Raw genomic sequence first — 25,183 nt, 5'->3', positions numbered from 1 at the left:
GGGGGGGGAGGGCCGGGCGGGGCGGCGGGGCGCTGACCCGGAAGCAGAACCGCCTTCCCCCACCCCGGCAGTGATGTGGGGGGCGGGGCTGGGGCGGGCTCCCGGTCTGCGACGGCGGCGGGCTCTGGAGCCCGGGTTCCCCTCGCTGCTCCCCGGCGTGCCGCCGCCCGGGGCCGCCGTTGCCGCCCCGCTGTGGTCGTGCGGGCGCGGTTGGCCGCGGGGGCCCGCACAGGCTCGGTTCGGGCAGCGCCGCCGCCCGCCCGCTCCCCTCGCGGAATGTGGGCCCCCGCCGCGGGGCTGGAGCCGCCGTGCCTGCCCCGCAGTGGCCCCGGGGTGTTTGTGCCCGGCGTGCCATAAACCGAGCTGACACGCTCAGGAGAGAGATTGTATTTTATTCAGGCCTGGGTGCTCGGTGGACTTTTCCGCAGATCACGCCCACCTACAGCAGGTTTTCATGCTCCTTTTGTACACAAAAATCAGAGGTTAGTACTTTTCCAAACACGCCTGTTAGATACTGATTGGTTCGTGATTAGCATACAATTATAATACAGTTTACCTAATACTTCCACTACTATGCATGCTCAAGGGAAGGGACTTAACCTGGGCAGGGGTCTTTTTGACCTGTGGGTGTGTTTTTTAGTATTATAATGAAGGTAGTTCACTTTCAGGGCAAAAGTTAGTTTCATTGCCAAGTTAAGTAATCCCAGACATTCACTTTCATGGTCCAGGATGTTCTGCTTATTGTCTAGGGTTTGGCAATCACAGAATCATCTAGGTTGGAAAAGACCTTGAAGATCATCCAGTCCAACCATTAACCTCACACTGACCGTTCCGAACTCCACCATATCCCTCAGCACTATGCCAACCCGACTCTTAAACACCTCCAGGGATGGGGACTCCACCACCTCCCTGGGCAGCCCATTCCAACGCCTAACAACCCGTTCTGTAAAGAAATACTTCCTAATATTCAGTCTAAAAATCAAAGCTTGTTCTTAAAAAACTTATCAATAATCAAGGTTAGCTCAACCACCATTCAAAGTCTCGTTTGACCAGGTTTCAAAACCTTGTAATTGTCCCTATATGTGCGGTAACGATGGCTACCAGCACAGTTATTAACCGTGGCGATCAGCAAACGCGAAGTATGCTGTATGACTGTGGGCCCACAGCCTGGCAGGGCTGGTGGCACTCTGGTCTTGGGTCTCACCACTGGAGACACAGCCCCAGGCCAGTGCCTGGTCTGGCCTGGCCCTGGCCAGGGACCCCACGCAGCCTTGCACACCCGTGCGGGCTGCTGTCATCACAGCACAAGCACGGACGTCTGAGGCCTGTGGAGGTCAGCCAGCGTGCGGACAGTAGGCAACCATCCAGCAGGACCCAGACTGGGAACTACAGGAACCCCATGAAATTCAGGATGAAGGGGAGAGTCAGCAGTGAGAGGCTGGAGCTGGAGGGGCTGTGTGAAGCAGGCCCTCGGGGTGCGGTGGGAAAGCCCTGAGCCCCTACAAACAGGGGCATGGACGGGAGGTGGAGGGAAGGGGGTGTTGCCCCCAGCTCAGTGCTCATCAGACTGCATCCAGGTACTGTGTCCAGTTCAAGAAGGATGTTGATAGACCAGTGATAAACTGCTGCTGAAGGAGGGCACCAAGTGAGGAAAGCGAGAGGTTGTCTCCTTCGCTCTGCTCCCTCAGATCTCCATTGGAGGGTCCATGTCCAGGGGTGACACAGTGCTCTGAGCCATGCAACACTGGATTCTCCTCTTCTTAACCTAGTTGACTCTTCAAACCACATTTTTCTTGATATCTTTTAGTTTTTCTAAAGATGCATTCTTATCTTCTTGGGCATTGTTACCTATTTTGGTTTTTCTGTTTGTGAAAAGGTCTTGTTTGTAACCATCACTTTTGTTCTCCTTGTAAACAAGTCTGCAGCAGACCAAAGACATCTTATCTCACAAATTCAGAACCTGGGAATCAGATTCCCATCCCCCTCCAATAAGGTTTGTCTTAACAAGCCTATCATTAAGGAAAACTCTGAGTTCTTGAGTTGGTTAATGTCCATTTTTTCCTATAGACACTGTATGAGGAATGACATCACCATTGCATACTCCTGTTGGTTGCTGTCCTGGTTTTGGCTGGGATAGAGCTGATTTCTTTTTTCTTAGGAGCTTGAATAGTGCTGTGTTTTGGATTCAATATGGGATTTGGTATGAGAAGAATGTTGATAATACACTGATGTTTTTAGTTGTTACTAAGAAATCAAGGACTTCTCAACGTCCCGTGTCCTGCTAGTGTGCAGGTGCACGAGAAGCTGGGAGGGAGCACAGCCAGAGCAACAGACCTGAACTGGCCAGTGGAATATTCCATATCATACAACATCATGCTCAGTCTATAAACTGGGGGAAGTTGGCTGGGAGGGCGGATTGCTGCTTGGGCATCTGTCAGCGCGTGGTGAGCAATTGCATTGTGCATCACTTGTCTTTTCTTGGGTTTTATTTCTCTCTCTTTTTGTTATATTCTTTTTCATTACAATTATTATTATAATATTTTATTATTATTATATTTTATTTTAGTTATTAAACTGTTCTTATCTCAACCTATGAGTTTTACTTTCTTTCTGCATCTCCTCCCCATCCCACTGGGAGTAGGGAGAAGTGAGTGAGCGACTGCATGGTTCTTAGTTGATGCCTGGGGTTAAACCATGACAGTTGCTACATATCGTGATACATCTCCAACAAATCAAGAGCATTTTGCTGCAGAAAACTTAGATGTGTGGTAGATTGGTCATGACCTGCGCACTGATGTTGCTGCCTTTTCTTCTTTGACAGCACAAGGTGTTATGTGGTTCATGGACAGAAAAAATTAATTTAAATAATGGCTGCTATATAATTTTCTCATGCTAAATTGTTAAAAACGTTTTTAATGAAATGCTTTTCCAAAATGTTTTTAATGAAATGCTTTCCACCTTGAAAGAATTGTGGACAGGAACAACCATTAGTGGTTTTAAGCTGGTATAATAAAACACCGATTTTATTAATAGTCTAAGGAAAATACAGAACACTTAACTATAGACAAATGAATGGTAATAACATTCATATGAAAAAGAACTGTCAGATTATTTTTTACCAACTTTGACAGAATGTCGAAGTGGAGTTTGTTAAAATGGGATGCTGTTGTTGTGGTTTGAGCTCAGAGGGCAACTGAGCACCACACAGCTGCTCACTGTCCTCTTCCCCCTCAGGAATGGAAGGAGAAAATAAAGCAGAAGGCTGGGGAATTGAGATAAGGACAGGGAGGGATGATTCACCCATTAAGGTCATGGACAAAAGACAGATTTGTTAGGGGAAGAAAAAGAGCATCAATTTAATTCAAACACTAACAACAACAACACTTAACAGAGAGAGTAGGACAGTGAGAAGCATTGCCACATCTTGAAAACACTTCCTCCCGGGCTTGGCTTTGCTCCTGATTTCTCTACCTCCTCCCCCTAAGTGGAGCAGGGAATGGGGGTGCGGTCAGTCCCGCTGCTCCTTCCTCCTCAGGGGGAGGACTCCTCGCACTCTTCCCCTGCTACAGCGTGGTGTCCCTCTCACAGGAGACAGTCCTCCATGAACTTTCTCTGACGTGAGTCCTTCACATGGGCTGCAGTCCTTCCTGAGCTGCTCCAGCGTGGGTCCCTCCTGTATGTTGCAATCCTTCCAGTGCTGAACTACAAAAGCGGGTGCTTCTTCCCACAGAGTCCCGGACTCCTTTGCGCACAGCCGCCTGCTCCAGCATGGGGTCCTCCAGGAGCTGCAGGTCGGCATCTGCTCCACCAGTGACCTCCATGGGCAGCAGGGGCACAGCCTGCTCTCTCACCACGGACTGAGGGGGGTCTCTGCTCCGGTGCACCTCCCTCCCTTCCTCCTCTCTTCCGCTGACCTCGGTGTTTGCATAGGTGTCCTACTCACAACTCCTCCTCCCAACTCCAACTCCTCCTCTTAAATACATTATCACAGAGATGCAGCCACTGTTGCTAATTGCCTCGGCCTTGGCCAGAGGAGTCCGACTGGGGAGCTTCAAGAAGCTTCTCACAGGGGACCGCCACTGTAGACCCCTCCCCCCCGGCAAAACCCTGCCACAAGCCCAGCAAAATTGTGTGGTCTATTTGTTACTGGGATGAAACTTGGGATATTGAATTTAGTCTTTTTGAAGCTAAAATTTTTTTACCGAATATAAACCAGGAGCAATCAGAGCTTAAAATACCTTTCCAAGAAAAACAAAAGGGTTTTAAAGCAATAGTCTTAACCCTGCCATGTATAAGTGAGCCATGGTAATTTTTTAGTGCACACCTTGGTCTGTGAGGAAGACCCTGTGAGTACGCTACTGCATGGACAGAGTTGGAATGGGAATTGTCAACCCTCGACCCCATTAATTTGGGATCCCATCTGCTGTCCTTTTGACAAGACTAAAGAGATGGGGAGGAAGTCAGAATATTAAATCTCATGTTTCTCTTGCTCTGGAGTGAAATTTTACCTTCTTCATTGAAAGTTTTCCTTGACTGGCACTTGCTGGGTTGTGGCAAAGTGAATTTCACAGCTTGTCTTGCCCCCTGTCCTGGATGGCTCTGGAGGAAGTGCTGCAGCATTAACCTGCTCAGGCTCCTCTGCCAGCAAAGGAAAAATGTCCTTTCCAACTCTTAGATGGCAGCTAGCAGGATGGCCAAAATAAGTGAGGCTGTACTGTTCCCAGGCCAGAAACTGATGACGGCAATACAAGTATAATATATGTATAATTTACAAGTATACTTGCAGGCATACAGAGAAGATGTGGAAACTCCTGCAATTACTGAATGTGAACTAGTGAGAGATACCAGGCTTGTCCAAATCCAGAGACTTCTGCTCTTTGGCACAGTTTGCATGCTGCCGCATGGCACAAATACCTTGGGGTATTGTGCACCACCACATATTTCCTGTAGGTAGGGGGAAGTCCTGAAAAGGTGCCCCAAACAAGTGCTCTGCATATGGCACTTTTGAAGGTATATTATGCTCTATTTTTACTGTTAGTGTGTTGCGGCTAGCTGATTATTTGTTGTGGTCTGCTGCTGATAGCACAGGAGATGCTATTTTTCCCAGGGATTTGGCAGGTTATTTGACCCAATCTTTATGACAGAAATAATACCCAAAATTGTCTCAGCCTTAGGGCGGTTCTGGGGAGTTTGCTTTCCTTCTGCTGCCTTAAAGCAAAAAGATAATGTATAAAATTTTGCCAGGCATCTTATTTCTACTAGGAGGCGCTCTCTGACCTGGGATTGGACGGGCCTCTCCACCCGCTGTCAGATGCATCCTCAGTTTGTGTTATCCTCACAGGGCTGTTCGTGGCTAGGTTAAAACACCTCACAGCCCAGGGAACCATGCTGAGCCTGTGACTCAAATGCTGAGGCTGTTCCCTCTTCCCAGTTTAGGAAGGTGCTGTTTGTCAAGACTCCAAATGTATAGGTAATTTGGTGGCTCATCTCTGTTGTTTGCAGAAGTAAGTGCAAGAGGCAAAGGCATTCTGTAAATTTAAGATCAGCATGTTAGCAGAATGAAGTCCAGTAATGAATTACCCAACATTCTGTGCAAAGGTTCCTGTAGCAAGGTTTTTTTTGTTTTTGTTTTTGTTTTTTTTAGCTTAAGGAGTACTTATTGCATGCACACTAGATTTAAATAATCTGCAAAAGCTTTTTTTCTTCTTTGTGTGTGTGGGGCAAATGCTTGTAGTTGTCCCATTCTCAGTGAGATTCCTGCATGTGCTTTTTGCTGGCTTTGAGCCTCAGTGTGAAAAATGCCCAGACCATTTCCAAATTCAAGAAGTATCTGTAGCTACAATTTATGGTTTATCCACCATACAGTTATATTTATTTGAGATTATTTGGTTTTGTACGACTCACACTCGGTATTTTTTATTGATGCATTGTGTTTCTTGTGGTATGTAAACCAATGGATGGTAGTTTCTGGATGTCTGTGCAGTGATCTGAAAGGTGATGCTAGTCCAACAAGGACCCTGTTAGACCTCTGGATTCTTGCTCCTGGCCACATTACAGAGTGGGTTAGTTCCCTCCAGTTGCTTTTATGATCTGCCTCCTTCCTCCAGTATCCTCAGCCCCACTTCCCTCCAGAGAGAGACTAGGTGAACAGCAAAGGGTCTTTTATTGACAGATCAGAGCATGACTCAGTTTTGCAGTCCTACATAGTGGCTGTCCCATGGAGTCCCTCACTTCAGCAGAGACTGTAGTGGCACACCCTTGCGAGCACTGATTTGTGGAGGTCCTTTCACTCTGGAAGAAAAGAAGGTGCATTTGGGCTGGTGGGCAGAGGAGCAGGAAGCCTGACAACCCCAATCCCCACTGGGCTGTCCCTTCATCTGCTGCCACCCACAGATGGGGAATTATAGGTGGCAGAGAGGGATGTCCCTCGCCTCTCTCAGCAGACTCCATGTGCAAGGCAGGATGGAGCTGACTCACTGTGCCTTCTCGATGTCCTCGATGCCCTCAGGCAGGCGCATGTTGAGCGTCTCCGGGAGCAGAAAGGCCACTGAGCCGCAGCACACTGCTACACCACAGTACGTCACCTCGGGCAGAGACCTCCACACCTCATCCAGCAGAAACACAAGTGGGGCCAAAGCCCCGCCGAGGCGTGCGACAAAGGAGGTGTACCCCATCCCATTCTGCCTGGAAAGGTAGGGAACCGCGGTGGTGCAGACCACCGTGAGAAAGAGATGGGTACTTCTTTCATATCAGACCTTGGGAAAAAGTGCAGACCCTCTGCCTCTCCCCCCCTTTTTTTTATAAGTGCTGAGGCTATTTTCCCCCCCAGGTTTTTCCCCTACCAGGTTTTCTCTAGGTTGCTTTTTTTTCTTTCTTTGTGTCTTCCTACAATGACAGTATTTCCCAGAGAGCAACTGTAGCTGCTGTGAGAAATAAATTTATGTCTATTATGAGAAAGAAGCTGCAGTTCCACACTAAAAATATCTGCTCTAAAGTTGTTTCCACTTTAAAAGTCTAAAACCCTGAGTGCATTTTCTACTCATCCCCTAGTAAGTCCTCTGATTTTCTGAGAGCAAACCTAAGTCCCTCTGTCTCCCAGGTACTTCTAGGCAGGGGGCATGAACTAGAGATACCTGTGAGAACCTTTGGTCCTGCTGTAGCTATAAGCCCAGGAGAGTTTGGAGGGGAGACCAAAAATAAGACCTGGGACCTATTCCGCTTACTAATTTTCAGGAGATGGGTGGCATTTCACACTGACAACAAGGATCCCAGGACCTACTTGTGCATATGCAGAGTAAGTACTGCAGAAGGAAAAAACATTTTTGTCTTTGTCAATGTCTTTGAGCACATAAAAATACAAACCAGTCTGAGAAGAAAAGTAGCAGATCAGTGTGCCCACTTTGGTTTAAATATGCATCATTCCCCACATGCAAGAGACCAGTGAAAGTTAAAGGACTAAATGGCAGAGGAGAGTACTCTGGGCAGGGAGGGACAGAGGTCAAGTAATCCATAAGGCCTGCTGTAATCCATGAGGGATTTTTCAGACTTTGACAGAAACCCTGTTGTGAGGTGATTCCCTCCACCAGTCTCAGCTATATCCCAAATTATGGTGATGCTAAATCTGGTTTTATGTCACCATTATCCAGATATTTCAAATAAGCTCTGTTTTTCCTCCTGAAAGGCTAGTTAATCTCTGCTTTAATATCATCTGATGTCCAGAAGACTGTCAAATGTGGTAATACGTGTCCCTTATAAAACTTGATATTTCAAATTATTATTCTTAGGGTCTTTGAACAGTTATTGGCAGATTATCACAGGGGACTAAGACTTTACTAAGCACAGATGTCTTATGGAGTTCTTCTCACAGAGAACACTCTTGACCTTTCAATACATCTCCCTATCAACATAACCTAACCACACATAACCCAGGTAAAAAAAGGGTAGCTTTCTGCCCCTTTGTGAGTATGTTTAATCCCTAGAACCTACTACTTCTAGAGACAAGGCATCAGTCCTGCACTTTAGCCAACAGCACATCCTGCTGTGCTGATGTCGAAGACCTGAGGGTGACATCCCACTGAGGCTCTGGTTGTGCACTCAGGCAGGTGGCATCTCTTACCTCAGTATGGTGGGGTAGAGCTCAGAGGTGTACAAGAAGACGGTAGTGAATGCAGCTTCTGAGAAACCTTTGCCCATAATGGCTACTACAGGGCGCAAGGAGGTGAAGGCTAGGATGAAAGAAAAGACATTTATGACAATGGTCAAAGAGCATCCTCTAGGAAGAAGTTCTTGTGGCCTCAGGTACAAGAAGGAAGAAGGTTCAGTGCTCCTACAGATAAACCACAGAGCTTCATAACCCTGGAGCTACTGCCTCCAAAGTCTGGATCAGTAAGTGTGGTAACTATTAGCCCAAGTGGGAGCTGAACTGGTGAAAGGACAGGTCTCAACATTTCCAATTGGATAATGTCTATAATAAAGATAGGCACTTCACCTCACCATCACTGGATCCTTACTAGCCACTTCACAGTGACTGGAGACCATCTACCAGATGCTACCAGATATTAGGGCTAGCCCACATTATCAAACTTGTCTCACAGTTGCTATTGTAGAAGGATGATATCTCCATACAGAATTGCCTATGGGCAAAATCTATGGTTCTCCTTCTCTAACACTGCACAAAATGGAAACCTCCCCTTTAGCAAGTATTGCATATTGCAGAAGAGTGTCTCACTCTTGGGAATGATGACGTTGGCTCCTATGGATAGTCCAGTCAGGATGAGTGCCCATGCCTGACTCTGTCGTCGTCCAACTCGATTCACCAGCACATACATGATCATCTTGGCTGGAATCTCAATGATGCCAAAGACAAACTGGGAGAGATACATGTTAAGCCCAAAGCCAGTTAGGTTCATGCTCATGCCATAATAAGAGAAGGCAACACCAAACCTGCAAGGAATGTGTGGAGATGGGGATTAGGGAAGTCTAGCTGGGGAACTGCAGGACAAATCCCCTGTGTGAAGTGACGCTACTTACCACACAGCCCCAGAACACAGAGAGATCTTCCGCAGGACTGGTGTCCTGAACAAGCTGATGTAGGAGTAACTCTGTCCTGGCTTTTTGTTTGTTGACATCCTTCTGAGAGCCTGGGAGAGGTGGAAAGAAGGAAATAGCTCAGCTTCTGTACATTTAGGATCCAGACATTAAACCCTAGACAGGCTGGGGCCTGTGCCCTTCCCAGCTCCAGCTCCACCTCACATTTTCCATACATTCCCATTGCAGAAAAATTCTCTGGGCGTATATTATCAGTGGTGTGTCTTCCTACAACTTTATAGATTGCCTACCATTTTAGACCTCTTTCTTCCCATGGCCCCTTCTCCCCTCTTACCTATACACCCCATGTGGCAGAAAGGGTTGCAGAAAAATGGCAGATCATGGTGTTAGCAAAGTCAGCGTTGGCCAGTTCCAGACTCTTCCCTGCATAGTTGCCTGGTGTTGTGTCAGGTATCAGGCAGGAGCTAACAGTGAGTTCCATGCTTTATTCTCATGAGTGCATTTATATAGAGTGTGACTATTTATATATCTGTTTATATAAATACAGAATATATAAAAAAGTCAGGCACTGAGAAGTTCTGCATGTAAGGAAGAAGAGACTGCTTATTCACAGTCTTTCAGAAATTGAATTAGGGGAAAGTATCAGGAGAGTTGGTAAGTTCTACTCACTGGCTGATGCAAGAGATTCACACAGCTACAGGTCTGCAATGCAGGCAGCTATACCTAAGCTAGTTGCCATAGGCTCAGTGTGTAGTTAATGGAGATCTCCAGTGGAAGTGATGGAGTCATTTTATCCTAGAGCAAACAAGTACATTTGGTCAGAACTGTGTGCTAGCCTCCTTCGGCTCTTTGTTAGACTGCAGACTGTAAAGGAGACTGCAGACAGTGATGATGGGAGAGGTGAATTCCTCTCAGGACAGCCTTGCTTCATCATGTCCCAAAATCATCAGCAAATGCAGGGTAGGACAGTAAAAATTGATTAGGTTATGAATCACAGGAAACCTTGAGGAGAGAGTCTGGTTAACTAGTTACATGTACTCTCAAATCAATATCTGCTCCAGAGAAAGCAAAGCCTTGGCCAAAGCTTTTACATAAACGCTTAATCCCAGCCACAGAGCTGCACAGGGAACCTAAAACTTGGATGAATAAAGAGGGCCTGCAGCATCTTGAACCAGAGGATCATCTTCTCCAGTGCCTTGTCTCTGACTGCATCCTGCAGTGGAGCCTACAGAAGAGCCGGGCAAGCATGTAGAGATATTCCCCTACAAATGTCACTTCCTCCAGCCATTCAAGGGACTTTCGGAACCAGACATGGTGTCTGTCTGTTTAGCTTCTTGATGATCCTTTCCCACATTATCTAGTGGTTTGTTGAGCCCACATTTTTCTTTTATTTCTGAACACCCATCTCTGGATCTGGTAACTTTTATTAGTGCTGCAGTGTGGCAAGTAAGTTATATATTTTTTAAACTTTTACCTTTTAAAAATTATTTTTACCTTTTTCACAGACAAATAATAAGTCTTTTCATCCAAATGCATGAGATGAATCATAGCGCTGATAAGCGACTACTTCTACAGTGCTGAGAATTTAAATATGAGATTTAAGTTACCCTGATGGCAGTCTGTCCTCTCTCTAAGTTGCAGGATTTGCTATTAAAATGGGTAACAAAAGACATCAACATGGAAAACATCTTTCAGTATGTATTGTTACTCAGATTTCTTGGGATGTGGAAGGACAACTGGGAGAGCCAGCACAGCGAAAGCCCCAAGAAGCTTAAAATGCACATCATTCAGTGAAGGCTGGGGAGGGAGGAGGGTGAGAGAATGAGGGAATCTGCAGGCCTACAGCATCACCTACAATTAAGACCATTCAATTATGGGGGCGGAGGGCTTGCAGAAATATCTAATAAAAGAGAAATGCCAGCTCAGAGAGCTCTCTGGTTAAAAGAATTGTATAAAATGAAAGAAAGTGTTAGGAAAGGGAAGAGGATAGCTATAAGTAACATCACATTTCATTAGGGAAGAGCTAAGATTTTATTTCTAATTGCATACTATTCTTTGCAGGTTTTGGATGAGTGGCAAAGCTTTTCATACTGAAAAAAGAATTTAATACTGAGAAGTTCCTTAATCAGTTCTGAAAGACAATGCTATTAAACCTGAGAGTATGTCAGTAATGTGCTGTGCAATTATCTGGAGATTATATGTCTTTCAAAATCAAAGTCTTCTGAAACTAAGGAAAATCAGTTGTTACCTTAGTAAGTCATCAAAACACACTGGTGCATGGTCAAGTTAATAAGCAAACTCGAATCAGGCAAGTCCATGCTTGGATATTGACAAGAAAAAACAAGTATATCCTTACAAACCTCATGAATCCAGCAAGGTGTCACAACTGCAAGCTTTTCTTGGTTGTGGGCCAGTGGTCACAGAATGGTGTGACTTGGTGCAAGGCTGTGATAGGGGGGAAGCCTTAGCTACATGTCCTAACCCTAAGAATGATATGAGGGTGCAAGCTCATGCCCTTCCTCGTGAAACACTGCACTCTGAAATATGAAGTCGTCAGCCAGGGATGAATGAAACAGGTTATAACTTGTTATTTTTAGATATTTAGTCAGAACTACTGACTTGATTAAAAGCAAGGAAGAGTCACACTCCACTCCTGTCTGCCACAACCTGTAAACTTCCTCACATGATTAAACACCACTTTTCTGTCATAAATCAAAAGGGCTAATCACCTCTTCAACAGATGTGAAGAAACTGCTTTTAAAAAATGCCATGCTGGCCAGGATAAGAAAGTGGTGTTGATTCAGGAGCATTGGGTGCACACGGAGATGCAGATGGACTGTGACAGCAAAGCACAAGGCTCATGTGCTGGTGCCAAGGGTTTCCTATTTTCCTCTTTTGGTAAGAGGAAAACCAGTGGACACTAAAGAAGAGATCAATGTTTAATGAGCCACAGACTTCTGTACCCACTGGATTTCACAGCTGAGCTTTGCTGCTCTTGAGAAGGTCAAGACAAATCATGTGGACCAAATTAGCCAGAGGTGACAGATGTGCAGCCATCCAAGCCTGGCTGTGAAATGTTGTCAACCCTGACTGTGCTCTGGTGTTTCTCCAAAGGGAGAGACCAGCTTCTGCCTGACCTTTGAGTCCTGCTTAGAACTGGGGCATCACTTGAGCTTATCACTGTCCCCTGGACCCAACAGTGTGTCTTTAAAAAACATAATGGAAAAAGGTCTTGACTTTTGTGAGTGACTGCAAAAATACATTTTTAAGATCAGCACAAGATGAAGATCTCCAGATCAGTCTCCTACCTTCAGCTTTGGAGTTGAGGATAGGTGGCTACTTTTGAGGGTTCTTCTTCCCCTTTATTTATTCAGTCATCTAGCTGAGCATCTTCGCCCTATCCTTTACACCTCTGGGGTCAAGCAAAAATGGATTCAAAGCAGTGGGTGCATGCCTACTTTGCCCAACACCTCACCCTTGCCACGTTCCTTTAAAACTGCTGGCAGAGCCATGACTGACTTGTGAGAGCAGAGCTTTAGCCAGGGGAAAAGTTGATTGTGCTGAATGTTCTTTACACCTACATTCATCACTGGGGCACTATGGCTGACAATCTTCCAGTTTCACATGTACACTAAATGCAGCCTAAGGTGGATTAGGTTTTGTGTTTTTGGATAACACTACATGCAGTGTCTCAAGTGCAATATGAGAAAAAATATGTTAATTAAATGGTATTAATGTGTGTCTGCTTTCTGCTGGCACTGTACCAACACTTGGCAAATACAGTGGCAACCAAGAAGGCAAGCGCTAAGCTGTACAAATTGCTCATGCACCTGCACAGTCTCCTCTCTGTTTTGGGAATGATGCTTTTGTCTTATTTTTTCAGGCTGTGCTTCTGTCTCGCTGCATACTTAGTCCAGTGTCCAGTGCATTGAGGCTTCTTGTCATGGCAATAACTAATGGAAAGACACTCCACCTGTTGAAGGGGATATCTGGTTTTATGGGAGCTGAGCTGCTGCTTTATTTTTAGGAGTGGATGTAGCTGCTTTTAGAGTAAAATGGAGCATGGCATCTTGTGGACCACAGTGCCCCACAGATCACACTGCAGGCTGAGCATTGCTTCAGGTATCAAATAGAGTAAAACAGAGAGATAGAAAATGGGAGAGGAAGAGCATGTGTCTAGATCTTCAGTTTCTCACCTCTGCTGAGACAGTGAAGTCTTTCCTTCCGTTCATTCTTGCACATTGAAGCAGATGCCTCTGAGCTTGTTTCACTTTGCCATTGGCTATGAGCCACCGGGCAGACTCTGGGACCCACCTGGTGTGAGGACAGAAGACAGTGTTCCTGTTGGAGCTCCATGTTTTCCACCCCACATACATGGCCCTAGCCAAAAAGAGGGGGGGGGTCTTCTCTATGAAGCTTCAACCTCAGCTAAAATAGCAACTTTGGTGTGTAAGAGTAACAGGACAACCTTGTTACATATACATGCTGTTCTACCCTTAAAGGAGTACAGTCTGCTAATTGAAGTATGTCTAGCCAAAATTTTAATCGTGATCTTTGATCAAAGCTTAAATTTTCTGAGCTGGTTGAAGTTTCAACCTCTCATCAATTACAATTGTCCCCAGAGAGCTTATATTTACAGATTCATGCTTTTTGGGATTCTTTAAAATTTGAAAATGTAGGATATAAAAAATTACTATGTAGAAAGGATTTAGTGGGCTCTATATTTACTTTGTTAATTGTTAAAATTATGTGTTTTTCACAATAATCAAAGACTGCTGCACAAGACAGTCAACTGGGGTCAAAGTCATTGCAGCTGCGGCCCCCAGTGAAGTATCCATGCTAGTCATTGAGCGACAAGGAATGCTGTACTGCTGTAGAGCTAATTAGCAACTCTGAGAGGTCTGCTTAGCAGACCTGTGTATAGTGGGAGTCCTGTGACTCTTATTTTTCTGTCTGTTCCAGCAAAAGATCCAGCACTTGTCATAAACTAGCATCTGCAACTCCCTCTTCTTGGACTTCTCTCTTATCTTGTATCTGGTTGCAATTCATGGGTACATCACCCTGTTTGGCCTGGAGCTTCCCAGGCCACAGTGCAGCCCATCATGGCCTAGATAGTACATGGTGTTTTGTTGGTCCACGTAGTGGTCAGGGTCCAGAAGATATTGGAAATATCCCACAGTGGCTACATTCTGCTAGAGCAGCCAACACCTACTTCCTGCTACCCAAATCTGTCCCCTGAGAGAAACAGAAAACAGAATCTGCTGTTCTCATGTAGACTTCTAGGTGAGCATCCTGTGCAGTTAGTGGGAAGACTTACAACCTTGAAGAAGTATGTGGGTATGAGGTCTACTGAGGTCACACAGTTGTCAGAAATCTCTCACTGGAGTCTCCCACTGGAGCGGTCTGAGACCAGTTCCCTGTAAGCTGTTGGTGATTAATGTGCCCTAAATCAGGTTACAAAAAAACTAATGAACAACTGCTGTCATTATTCAAGCTGAAAAGGATGCGTAGAGCAAAAACATTTGCAGAACTGGTCTTCTGGAAAGTTTTCAACTCCTTCCCATAAACTTATAACCCAATGCACCTTGGGAAATAAAAAGAGTGAAAGATGGCATTTTGCAGTCATTGCCACCATCTCCAGAGTATAATATTATGTCTCTTCATTGTTTAATGTCTCAACTGAGTTCTGACATTGTGTCAACAATATCTACAGAGTGTGCTAAATTAGATTTTGATTCCATAATTCAGGGACTTTTAATTATCCAACAATCACTGACCTCTTGGGTTCTTGAATTTTGATCAGACTACTGTATAATTTGTTGGAGAACTAATCTCCATAAAAGGCATTAACACACAAGAAAAAAAAAAATCAGCTATCATGGAAAGGGTGGGTCCAAATGTATCTGTGAATTTCAGCACTTCCCAGGAGTCAAATTTTTATGGCTGGTTGTCCTAGAGAAAGAGCAAAACAACTCAAACTAAAAAAGTCAGCAGAACACATACTTTAGTTGTGTTAGACTTGATCAGTGAAATAACAGATGTTACTCTGCCAGAAAACCCTCATCACCAGTGAAACAATACATCTTTGTTGAGCCATTGATTAACAACAGCATCAGTTTATATCCCATTTTTCATAAGTAGTATTTGAGATTTTTCTGCTAGATCTGTGCAGCTATTTAATCTACTGCTTCATGCTGATGGACAGACATAGTGAGCAAGCAAACCACAGTCTCTAGAAGCCTCTTTAATGGCAGCTGAAAGGCACTTCAGCATTTGGATATCATTCTTTCTGCTCAGCGATTATGCATATAATTTTGGGGCCCATGTTTCTAACAATCAGAGTTTATTCTGCATGGTTTCCAGCTAGAGATCCCCATCATCCTGAGAGACACATCTGTGATTTCTGCAGTGTGGTCCAGCATTACACCAGTGTCCAAGAGGAACTACACAACCACTCTAAGGTGAAGGTGACACAGAACCCATTTCTGAATGTTTTCAGTGTGGCAGTTGTAGGAATACCTGCTTGCTTATTTCAACACAGGACTTCTGTCCAGCCAGGAAATGGACCTGCTTATTCAAAGGACTGTTTCGGATCATCGAATAAGTGGATCCAATACACTTCACATTACAGTCACAGTATCAGTGAATTGACCCTGTATTCTAGTTGGTGTTACTACATGAAAAAAAGAAGGAAAATTAGTTTCTTTGATTAAATGAACCAACTCTCATTTTAAGGCTTAAGAGATGTCAGGTATTTCTTAAATAAGGCTACAGGAAGGAAATAGTCCGCAGAAAGCAGATGTGTTTGACCAATGAGGTTGGTTACACAGCTGATAAAGGCCATAGGAAGTGCAGATATAAATGCACCTGACCTAGCCTGCAGATGTCATTGGCTTATATGGAAAAATTGGTACCAGAGGTATCCTCCCCAATGAGGTGGGGACAGCGGATAGATAAATTATTTATCTTGAGTCTACCAGGGATTAAAGCCAGGGATCTAGCCTGGCCCTGCCTCCCTCTATTGGGATCTCTTTGCTTGCTCTGAGCCATGTCTGACAGTGCTTGCAGCATCAAATCCTTCTCATCTGCGCTGCAACCTGTCCCCCAAATGCCTGGCCTCAGCCCCAGTCCTGCATCCTCCTTGTCCCCAAAGCTGTGGTGCAACCTTGACTCCTGGCCTTGTTGAAGGTGAGGAGATATGAAACCCAGGCCACTCCAGTTTTTAAGAGATGCCACGACTGGGCAATCCGAGTGCAGGACACAGACAAGTCCTGCTCCTCTTTGGGATGCTGGAGCCAGTCCTAGGATCAGTGTTGCAACATTTGCCATGCTGACAGACCAGAAGGAGGCAAATCACAGCCCACTCCCATCCCCACCAGCCATCTGGCTGCAGGTCACTGCACTCACCACAGGCAGACAATGCTCAGAAGACAAGGTCCTGTTACAGCTACTAATAACCAGTGCCATTCCCGCACCAAGTACGCTACCATGGCCAGCAGCATGTTCCCGATGCTCCAGAAAATGCTAGTCAGGATCCCAGAGAAGGTGCGGTGCTGTATGTCCACCCACTCCATTCCTGCAAGAAGGAGGCAGCGTTCAGCTGGGACACACGGGACTTCTCCAGGGAGGGCTCTGCAGGGCTTTTTAACAAGGTCAAAGTGAGGTAGTGTCCCTGGTTGTCTCCTCCAGGAGAGTTCCACTGTGTGGCTGACATCTGGCACATTTAAAACATTCATCCACAATGCTTAACCTCTTGAAAAGTTGTAAGCCACTAAAATAAAGTCTTAAAAGAAGAAATACTGGACATATAGTAAGAAACAGTGCTAAAAACATCTTAAGTGATACTTTTTAAAAATTCCATTCAATAGCATTTAACCGGTCTTCTTCATTAAACAGATAATTTTTTTCCCTTTTTCCCTTTTTCTTGCCTGCACAGTTTCCCATTTCTCTGCCCATTCATTATTCCAGATGAAAGAAATATATTAAGATGAATTGTTGTTCATGTGGAATCTACCCAAAGTATATACTAATGCACATGTAAAGTCAGAACAGATGGTGGTCTCCTTGTTTGTGTGTGTGAACTAAAAGCCAATTTTCCTCCAAAGATCTGGACATCTTGCTACAGCCTCTAACAATCAGAAATGTCCCTCCCAAGCTCTACTTTGCCTTGCAGGCATCAACATATATAACAATAAAAATACATAGCAGGCCTTGGGATTTGTCAGGTCTTCTGTGGACTTTTCCAGTATTGAAGCTATTTTAGCTTGATTTTGGCTGTGTCTGCAAAAATCCTGGAAATTTTTGCTGCACCTGTAACTTGCTCTTGGGTACAATGAGTCTTGCCTAGTATGTCCCAACTGTATCTATAATCATCCAGTGCTTTGTTGGGTGCCCTGAAGTTGGAGCTCGTTTTTATTATAATTACCTAAATTTTTCAGCTTCAGCTTTGCCTAGCTCTGCGTGATTTTTTTTTTTGGTGGTTCTTTGCCCCCACTCTTTCTAAAAATACAAATTGGGAACTTATGAAAATTGTGAGCAAACTCAAGACTGGGGAGGTAGAAACACCCTATGGATGGCACACCATCCTCCTCCTGCTGAGGACATGGCAACACTGATGAATTGTCTTAACAGGGTGTTTGAAGGGTGAGAACTCAGTATCAGAGGAAAGGGGCAGACACTTTGGTCTGTGGCTCTTACTGTACTACTGATGATCTTTAACAGGAATTGGGTAGCATGGATTGCAAGTGTTAATGTTGCAACAGAAGTACTTGTTTGTATTTTGAGTAGACTGTTAAAGCATTAATTAGACTAACAGAAAATTTTAATTCTTGGATCCTTCCAAAAGAGGTGTTCTTTTGGCTGCCTGTAGTGAAATTGTACACATAATGATTTCCAAACTCTCGTTCCTACTAGCTCTGCCCTGTCTGGTAGACAAGTACATACCCACCCACTGCCTGTCAGAAGTGCCCCTGTACAAGCAGGCACCCACAAACGCCCACATACTTACCGAATGGCAATATAATAAGGGAGATGCCACTCAGGGCCACCCCGGTGAGGGTCCGCGTGATGGCCAGCATGCTGTAGGAGATGGAGGCAGCACTCAGCATCCCAAATATGACAGAGAACACAAGCGATACCAGGAGCATGGCTTTCCGTCCAAACCTGCCACAAGCACAGGGTTACAGCAGCTGGAAACCTGTCCCAGGAGTAGGGGTGAAATGGGGCAAGCAGAGACTTGAGAAGGAAAATGAAAATATTGCCTGCTCTGCCAAGAGCGCAAGATGCAAGACCCCAGAGAGGAGGAAATGGCTCTGGATATAGCCGGTGCCACAGTGGTGCAATCCCATTCAGAGGGCCAGCCTGCCCTGTGAGCATCAGGCCTGAGGCACTCCAATGGAAAGAGCAGCACTGATCAAAATATAGCGGGCTCCTCTGTTCAACACCATCAACAAAAGCAGTGATGTCTGCTTGAAATTCCATGCTGCTGGCACACCCTGCTCCCTCCAATGACTGTCCCATGCCTGGCTCAGCATGTCCGTCTCCCATGGCTCACTTGGGACTAGCCACTGCCACTGCTGAGGAGGAGAGAGAACCATGACACTTTCACCCTGATTCTTGGAAGAAAAACAAGGATCCCAAAGGAAAATAAAAGGAATCCACTTTTCAGCCCACATGTGCAAATAGCCCTGATGTCTTAAGAGGTCTATGAGAAATCTGCTAGGAGGTCATTCCCCAAGGGTTTTGGAAGTTGTAGGACCATTTTACCCCTCATGCAGAGTCCTGTGTGGAGAGTGTGGAGAAATACAGATAATTAAATACATACAAATGCGCATGTATACATATACACACACACACGCAGAGAAATATGTGTCTATTTCTACACAACCTATGAAAATCAAAATGGAGCACAAGGCATCAGACTTCTCATGAACATCAGCACTGCGTGTGATGAAAGGTTAGGTTCAAGCTGGAGCAGTAAATGAAGCCTGTCAACAGGTAATGTTTAGTCTATAGGTCTGATTCTGGCATTAGGGCTCTCTTAGTGGCCACCTGAGAAGGATGGTGGCAAGCACAATTGCGCCAGGGGAAAAAGTGATGTGCTTGGACATAATGCCACAATAACATTCCTAAAAATGATCATAAATGACTTAATGCAGCAGCTAGTTAATGAATCTACTTGGAGAAAAAACAACTTGTGGCTTGAGCCCAGGCAGTTTGCTGGATCTGCTTTGAAATTTAAGCAGAGCCAGTTCGCAAAAGTGATCGTAATGTCCCTGGGTTGGAGCAGCAAACACCTAGAAACACGAGGGCTGGATCCAGTTTCCAGTAGGGTAACTGCCTAAGAAAGAAGATACATTTTTTTTAAGTGAAATTTTTCTTGACAATACAGTAAGAAGGATATAAAACCATAAGATTTCCTGCAGGGCACAAGGCAGCTATTTATGGACCCATTACTAGTCTCTCTCAGCAAATGCATGCCACCTGCTAGGGAAACCAGAGGCAAGCTGGCAGGATTGAACTGCAGGCTACAGGGAGGCTGCTAGAAATAATGCTGTTAAAATTGTCTTCAAGGGGAGAGGTAGGAAAGCACAACCCCTGAAAGATTAAATGTAGAAAATAAAATAAAAGTAGCAAACTGCACAAGTATAAAAATTAATAAAAAAGCTGTTTTCATAAACACCCAATCTGGAAGTCTGCCAAAGCATCATGCAGCCAATTCAGTACAAGGACAAGGTACAAAAGGAGTGTTTGGAAAAGAGCAGACGATAACAGAAACAAAATATATATATATATATTTAAATTTTTTGGCATATATATGTTCACAGTGAAGGTTGTTTGAGGGTTTACCAGGGTAAAATTTGTCAGTAGAGATGTTCTCAAATCCAGATATCTGCAGAGGCTTAGAACAAAACCTGAACTGTAGCAGAATGCCAGGACCAGATGGTTTTCACCCTGGAGCACTAGAGATGAAATCTCTGCATTACTGTTAGCACAAAGAAGTGGGACCTCTTCTCCTTCATTTCTTCTGTATCCCTTTGAGATGAGGAAGGAGGGTGAAGGGAAATCAAAACTGCACACAATATTCAAGATGTGGGGCCACCATGCATTTACATGTCACTGCAGTGATATTCTCTTTAATTTTATATTGCTTTCGTAATGATTCTTAATTTTTTACTCACTTACCCAGCCACTACACATTGCTGAGTGGACGTTACTGATGTTAGAGCTGTCTGTCATAATCCCAGAGTCTTGCTCCTGAGTAGCTATGGTCAGCTCAGAGGCCTCAATTTTAAATGAGAAGTTAGAATTGTTTGTCTCTTTATTTTAGATTAACCTACCCTGAAATTTTGTCTTCTGATGCTCTCATCCAGTCACAGAGCTCTTTAAGCTCCTTCTGCAGTTCTTCACACTCAGATCTCATCTCTACTAGCCTGGTCACTCAGCATCACCTCCCCACTTGCTCCTTTTCCAGATAATTTATAAATGTGCTGAAAAGTACACAAATCCAAGCACAGGTCCCCACAGGTCTCCCTCCATTGTCACAACTGAATACTTACATCTCCCTCTTCCTTCCTGGCTTTTAATCAATTATTTAGTCATGCAGAGACCTTCCTTCTTATCCTAGGGCAGCTTAGTTTCTTTAGGAACCTTTGGTAAGGAAACTTCTTGAAATCCATGTAGATGGTATCTCCCTGTTCACATGCCTGTTAGTGCATTCAAAGAAATCCAGTATGTTTGTAAGGCATGAATCTTTTGCAAAAACCCTGCTGATTCTTCACCAGTATGTCATCTTTACCCATGCGGCTACTGACTCAATCTTTCAGAAGAGTTTCTACTAATTTGCCTGGTACAGATAGATGTCAGGCTGCCTGGAATGTAGTTCCTGAGATCTTTTTTGGAAACCAGTTTAAAACTGATTTGATACACAGTACCTTCCCAGCCCTCTGCTGTGGTGGTCACACAAAGCCAACAGTGTTTCAGATTTTTCATCCCAAAGGTCCTGTAGGGCTCTAGGATGACCACTCCTGCTCCTGGCAGGCTGCTGGCATTCACCTGGTGTATTTCTCTATGCCTTCTATCAGCTTATTTCAAAGCTCCAGCTCCAACACCTGCAGGTTCTCCCACTGTGAGCACAAACTCATTTATGTCTCACACTACAGCCTTTTCATTTCCAGATGCTCCTTTTACACCTTGATCTTCTACTGACTCTTCCCTCTCACAATCCATTTGAAAAACAAATTCTTTTTTGTTTTGCTCTAGCAGAGACCTTCTCTTCTGCCTTATTTTGTCCTGCTCCTTTTCATGATTCTGAATTTCTGTCCCTCCAACTGTGCTATAAAACCATTTTAGATCAAAGCTAAAAGACACAGCTTGAAGAGCAGCCAGGTGTCTTGGGTCTTTGTAAAAGTATACTGATATACTCCTATGCAAAGATACGGATGTAAAAATCCCCATCTTCAGCACTAAGTCTCTGGGTGCTTCATACTGTGAAGGTGGTTTCCCTCTGCTATGCAGTGATTTTGTACCCTGCTGTACACTAATGCTCGTTTGGTCTCAGAGGAAGGAAATCAGGAAGCAGTTTCCTGTGCAGGAAACTCAGACATTAAATAATGAATAGCACACAGTGCACATCTTGATTGCATGCCTGCGCTACTTATTCTCCCGTAGGTTTCCTGGTTCTGCTGTTTGCAAAAATATTTAATTTCTTAATTGATGCCCTTTCTAGGTTATTACTCCGATATTATTCAGGTTTACATTATCACTTTCTAACATTTAACCAGAGAGAGCAGATTTGTTCCTGTTTTCCTCATTGCCTCAGCTCTTCCTTGAGTAATGTCTCCCTGCTTCTACTAATCTCCCTTACCCTGCTTTTCTAGTAATGACACGGTCAGTTTTTGCTTTCTGGTTACTTTTTTTTTTCCAGCTATGGCATGCATTTGCGCTGAGCCCCTCACTTGGGTGTCCTTAACCAATTTCCATATAACTTGTAAGGAGTTAAATCTTTTAGTTTCTTGGTTTGTTTTTGTTTTAGTCAACTTTCTCCTTTTTCAGACAGTTATCCTTTCTGAAACTAGTCTCACAGACACTGGATTTTTTTCAGTTTTTGCTGTTCCTGCAGCAATGCTGACCACAGTGTTGTAGTCATTGCTGCAGTGCATCTTCCTCCTAACCAAGGCCAGAGCTGCTTCTCTGGTGGGCTGCTAACTGGCTGTTCCAAGGAGTATTTAGCCCCTGCATTGCTTCCCAGTATCACTTTAATCCAATTTTCAAGTGAGAAGCTGGATTCTCCCTTTATGATTGTGCTTTCTCCTTTCTCTGCCCCTCTGATTGCCTTTTGCAGGTCACAGATTTGTGAAGTACTCATCATGAAACTGAAGCCCTGGAGCAACAGCCTGAAAGGCATCAAACCTGTCTGAAAGGTATCCAAATATCACAGCCCCCACTGTAACGCCAATGAAGAAGAAGGTTGCAGTTGCCTGGTTCAGTCCGCGCTGCTCACACACGAGGTCCCACTGAAACACAAGGCCAAAATGACACTTAGTGCCCAAGTTGCCTTTTCACAACCCTTCCCTCTGATGGTCAGCCATCGTGTCTTGCAATTTGTATCAGCTGAATCTGATTGAGGGGTAGAATCCTGCACTAAACTGCACATAGAACAGTGCTGGAGTCCTGAAAAAATGTAAACCTGCATCTTACAAAATTCAGAGGCCTCCCACTTATCTCTCCCCACTGTGACAGCCTCTCTGTGGACACTTGTTGGGCATCAGAAAGCTTTCCAGGGTGAGATCACCTTTTTCATTTCCTGACCCCTGTGATACCAAGCTGCTCTCAACCTGTTCGGGTTCCTTCAGTCATGCTCCTGGGATTGCCCTGGTGAGATGGGTGTTTGCAGGGTGCTGCACTGTGGTGAACTTAAGATGTGCCTCCACCTTCATTAGGGAATGTTGTGTTGACATCCAGTTACTGTTGCCCTGACTAGTTTCCTTCGAAGTTTTCTGTGCAGGGAAGGAGGAGAGCAGAGGGGGAGTCAGACAAAATACTTGCTCCTGATGCTAACTTACTGATTTCTTACTGATAAATTGGTCTAGACATTGTTCCTAAGTTAATGAGCATCATTTTACTTTCTTGGAGGTGCAAATGTTGTTAATCATTACAGAATGCTGTGCCCAAGCTGCAGAGTTAATTTTCTATATGTGCAGACTTGGCAAAACTTAATTTAATCATCAACCCAGCCTTGCAGCCTCTCTGACAAGGCCAGCCAGACCTTGAGCAGCCTTTCTTTCTGCAAGAACAGATGACTCCAGAGAAAGCCCTGGCCCCTTGAACATGTCCCATGGGTGCAGCATCATGAGGTTCCATGCTCAGCATCCGTGCTGCAAAGCACCTCCCCTGCCTCTTCCCTCAAGAGTGCTTTACACATTTCTTCCTGAAACAGTGCAGAAATCAGGTACAGACCTGGTGCACATCTGACTCTCATCTCTGTGCCTGCCAAAACCAGGGTTGATTGGGTGGTGAGGAAGAGACACCAGCTCTAGGTTAAGACTTGACCCTGCTCTCACTGAGAGAGTCAGCTGCTGTAATTTCAAACCCAACCATGCCCCTTTTGTCTGACCAAATTTTTCCCTTTCTAAGACTCCTGTGCTTTGGGCCACCTGTTAGCCCAGAGGTATCCCTGTTAGCCTTAGCAAAGTATTTCAGAAGGCAGTTGGTTAATGTTTGATGGGCAGGGACCTTGGGCAAGCTCAAGGTTATGGGTGGCCAGCATGCTGTGTCTCAGCAGGAGGCCCTTGGAGAGCACATTTGGCTTGAAAGCAAGAGACACTGGTGGTAAGAGAAGAGACACAGCATGATTTTGGGGAGAAGAGGGGGAAGCCAGAGATCAGTGAGGAGGGGTGGTCAAGGGAGTAGAAGTTGTGAATTGTTTGGAAAATTGAGAAAGCAAGTCATGGGCTCATATAAAATCCTGACAGGGTGTAATGCTGTGCAAATACCATGTGGTCTAAACAGAGAAAATCTTATATGTGTGTCTTCCCCCCATCCCCCTCTTTCAATCTGTGTCACCTGGCGAAATTAAGATGCTTATAACGAGAAATGTTGGCTTCTATCAATCTAAGCAAGATGCTTGTAATAATAATAGTAATAATAATAATTTAAAAAAATGTTCGCTTCTAAGTCAGAGGTTCAGAGAGCTTCCCCATCCTAGGAAATCTTCTCTAAACAAGTAATTTCCACTGGTTAGAATGTAAAGATTCCCCTCTGACTCTGTGCAGCCAGCAAACACTTCTCCATCTGCTCCCCAAAACACTGAGCTAATTTAATTTTTGGCTAGATCACAGGCCAGGCATTACCTGGGTGGAGATGGTGGAGGTGAACTGCGAGTGATCATAGACCCATCCGTGCTGGCAGTGCTGGATGATGGAGTTGTTTTCTGGTTGCAGAGAGGAATTGAGCAGCAGGTGAAACTGAGGCTGTGAGAACATCTCACAGGAGCTGTAAGTGCCATCGGGCTCCTGGGGGATGCTGATGAGCAGAACTTCCTCCATGGTGAGGTTCACAAATGCCTCTTGGTGTGGAATTGCACAGTGATGAGAGGGGGTAGCAGCAAGAAAATTGTGCAGCAGGAAATGCATGGGAAGGTTGATTCTTGGGAGACAGAGGATAAACAAAATAAAAATCTGGAATCTGCCAAAGCCACCAATTTCCAGCAAGAGATCTTCAAATTTCATCTTTTCTATGGAGTTTGCTCATTCAGAGCACCTGAATACCAAGGAGCAGCAATATGAGCTTGAAAAGCGGTCTCTGTCCTTGGAGCTCCACTTCCCATAGCTTTTCATACAGCCACTTTGTTGGACTTTGAGACCTTGCTGAAATGTTGTCAAAAGTCACAGTGAAACTCTCCATCTGGGGCAGCGCCAAAGAAATTATCCTGTGTGCACATAACACATCCATTTCAAGTGGACTCAGCACAAGGCACCTTCCCTTTTTAGAGTTCTTTTCTCCTGTTGCGGTTTTTGAGAGGGAGATCCACATTAGGAAAGGAGGCTGTGGGAAGAGTGCCACGAAAGCACTGTCATTTCTAGTATGGGGGTACCATGCAGCATTTCAGGCACAGCAACAAACTCTGTTTACTGTG

At 44.8% G+C, this 25,183-nt stretch overlaps 1 protein-coding gene across 3 annotated transcripts; it reads right to left on the bottom strand.

Moving 5' to 3' along the window:
- Positions 1–6,144: 6,144 nt before the first annotated feature.
- On the bottom strand, positions 6,145–24,953 carry SLC22A7 (solute carrier family 22 member 7). Of its 3 annotated transcripts, none has more exons than XM_074817443.1 (10): positions 24,399–24,953; positions 22,459–22,562; positions 18,056–18,210; positions 16,456–16,624; positions 13,245–13,362; positions 9,031–9,140; positions 8,729–8,943; positions 8,117–8,225; positions 6,478–6,684; positions 6,145–6,291 (listed from the first exon to the last, which is right to left on the bottom strand). In XM_074817443.1, exons 1-10 carry the CDS (start codon positions 24,774–24,776, stop codon positions 6,228–6,230), a joined length of 1,629 nt encoding a protein of 542 aa, XP_074673544.1. In that variant the 5' UTR covers positions 24,777–24,953; the 3' UTR covers positions 6,145–6,227. The 3 variants fall into 3 exon arrangements, with proteins under 3 accessions (XP_074673544.1, XP_074673545.1, XP_074673546.1); XM_074817444.1 differs by having other exon boundaries at positions 18,056–18,126; XM_074817445.1 differs by lacking the exon at positions 6,478–6,684.
- Between the last annotated feature and the right edge of the window lie 230 nt (positions 24,954–25,183).

Source organism: Strix aluco, chromosome 3 (genome assembly GCF_031877795.1).
Source record: "Strix aluco isolate bStrAlu1 chromosome 3, bStrAlu1.hap1, whole genome shotgun sequence".
Taxonomy (NCBI): Eukaryota; Metazoa; Chordata; class Aves; order Strigiformes; family Strigidae; genus Strix; species Strix aluco.
The sequence above is the reverse complement of the archived record's forward strand: the minus strand, read 5'-3'. Positions and strand labels throughout refer to the sequence as shown.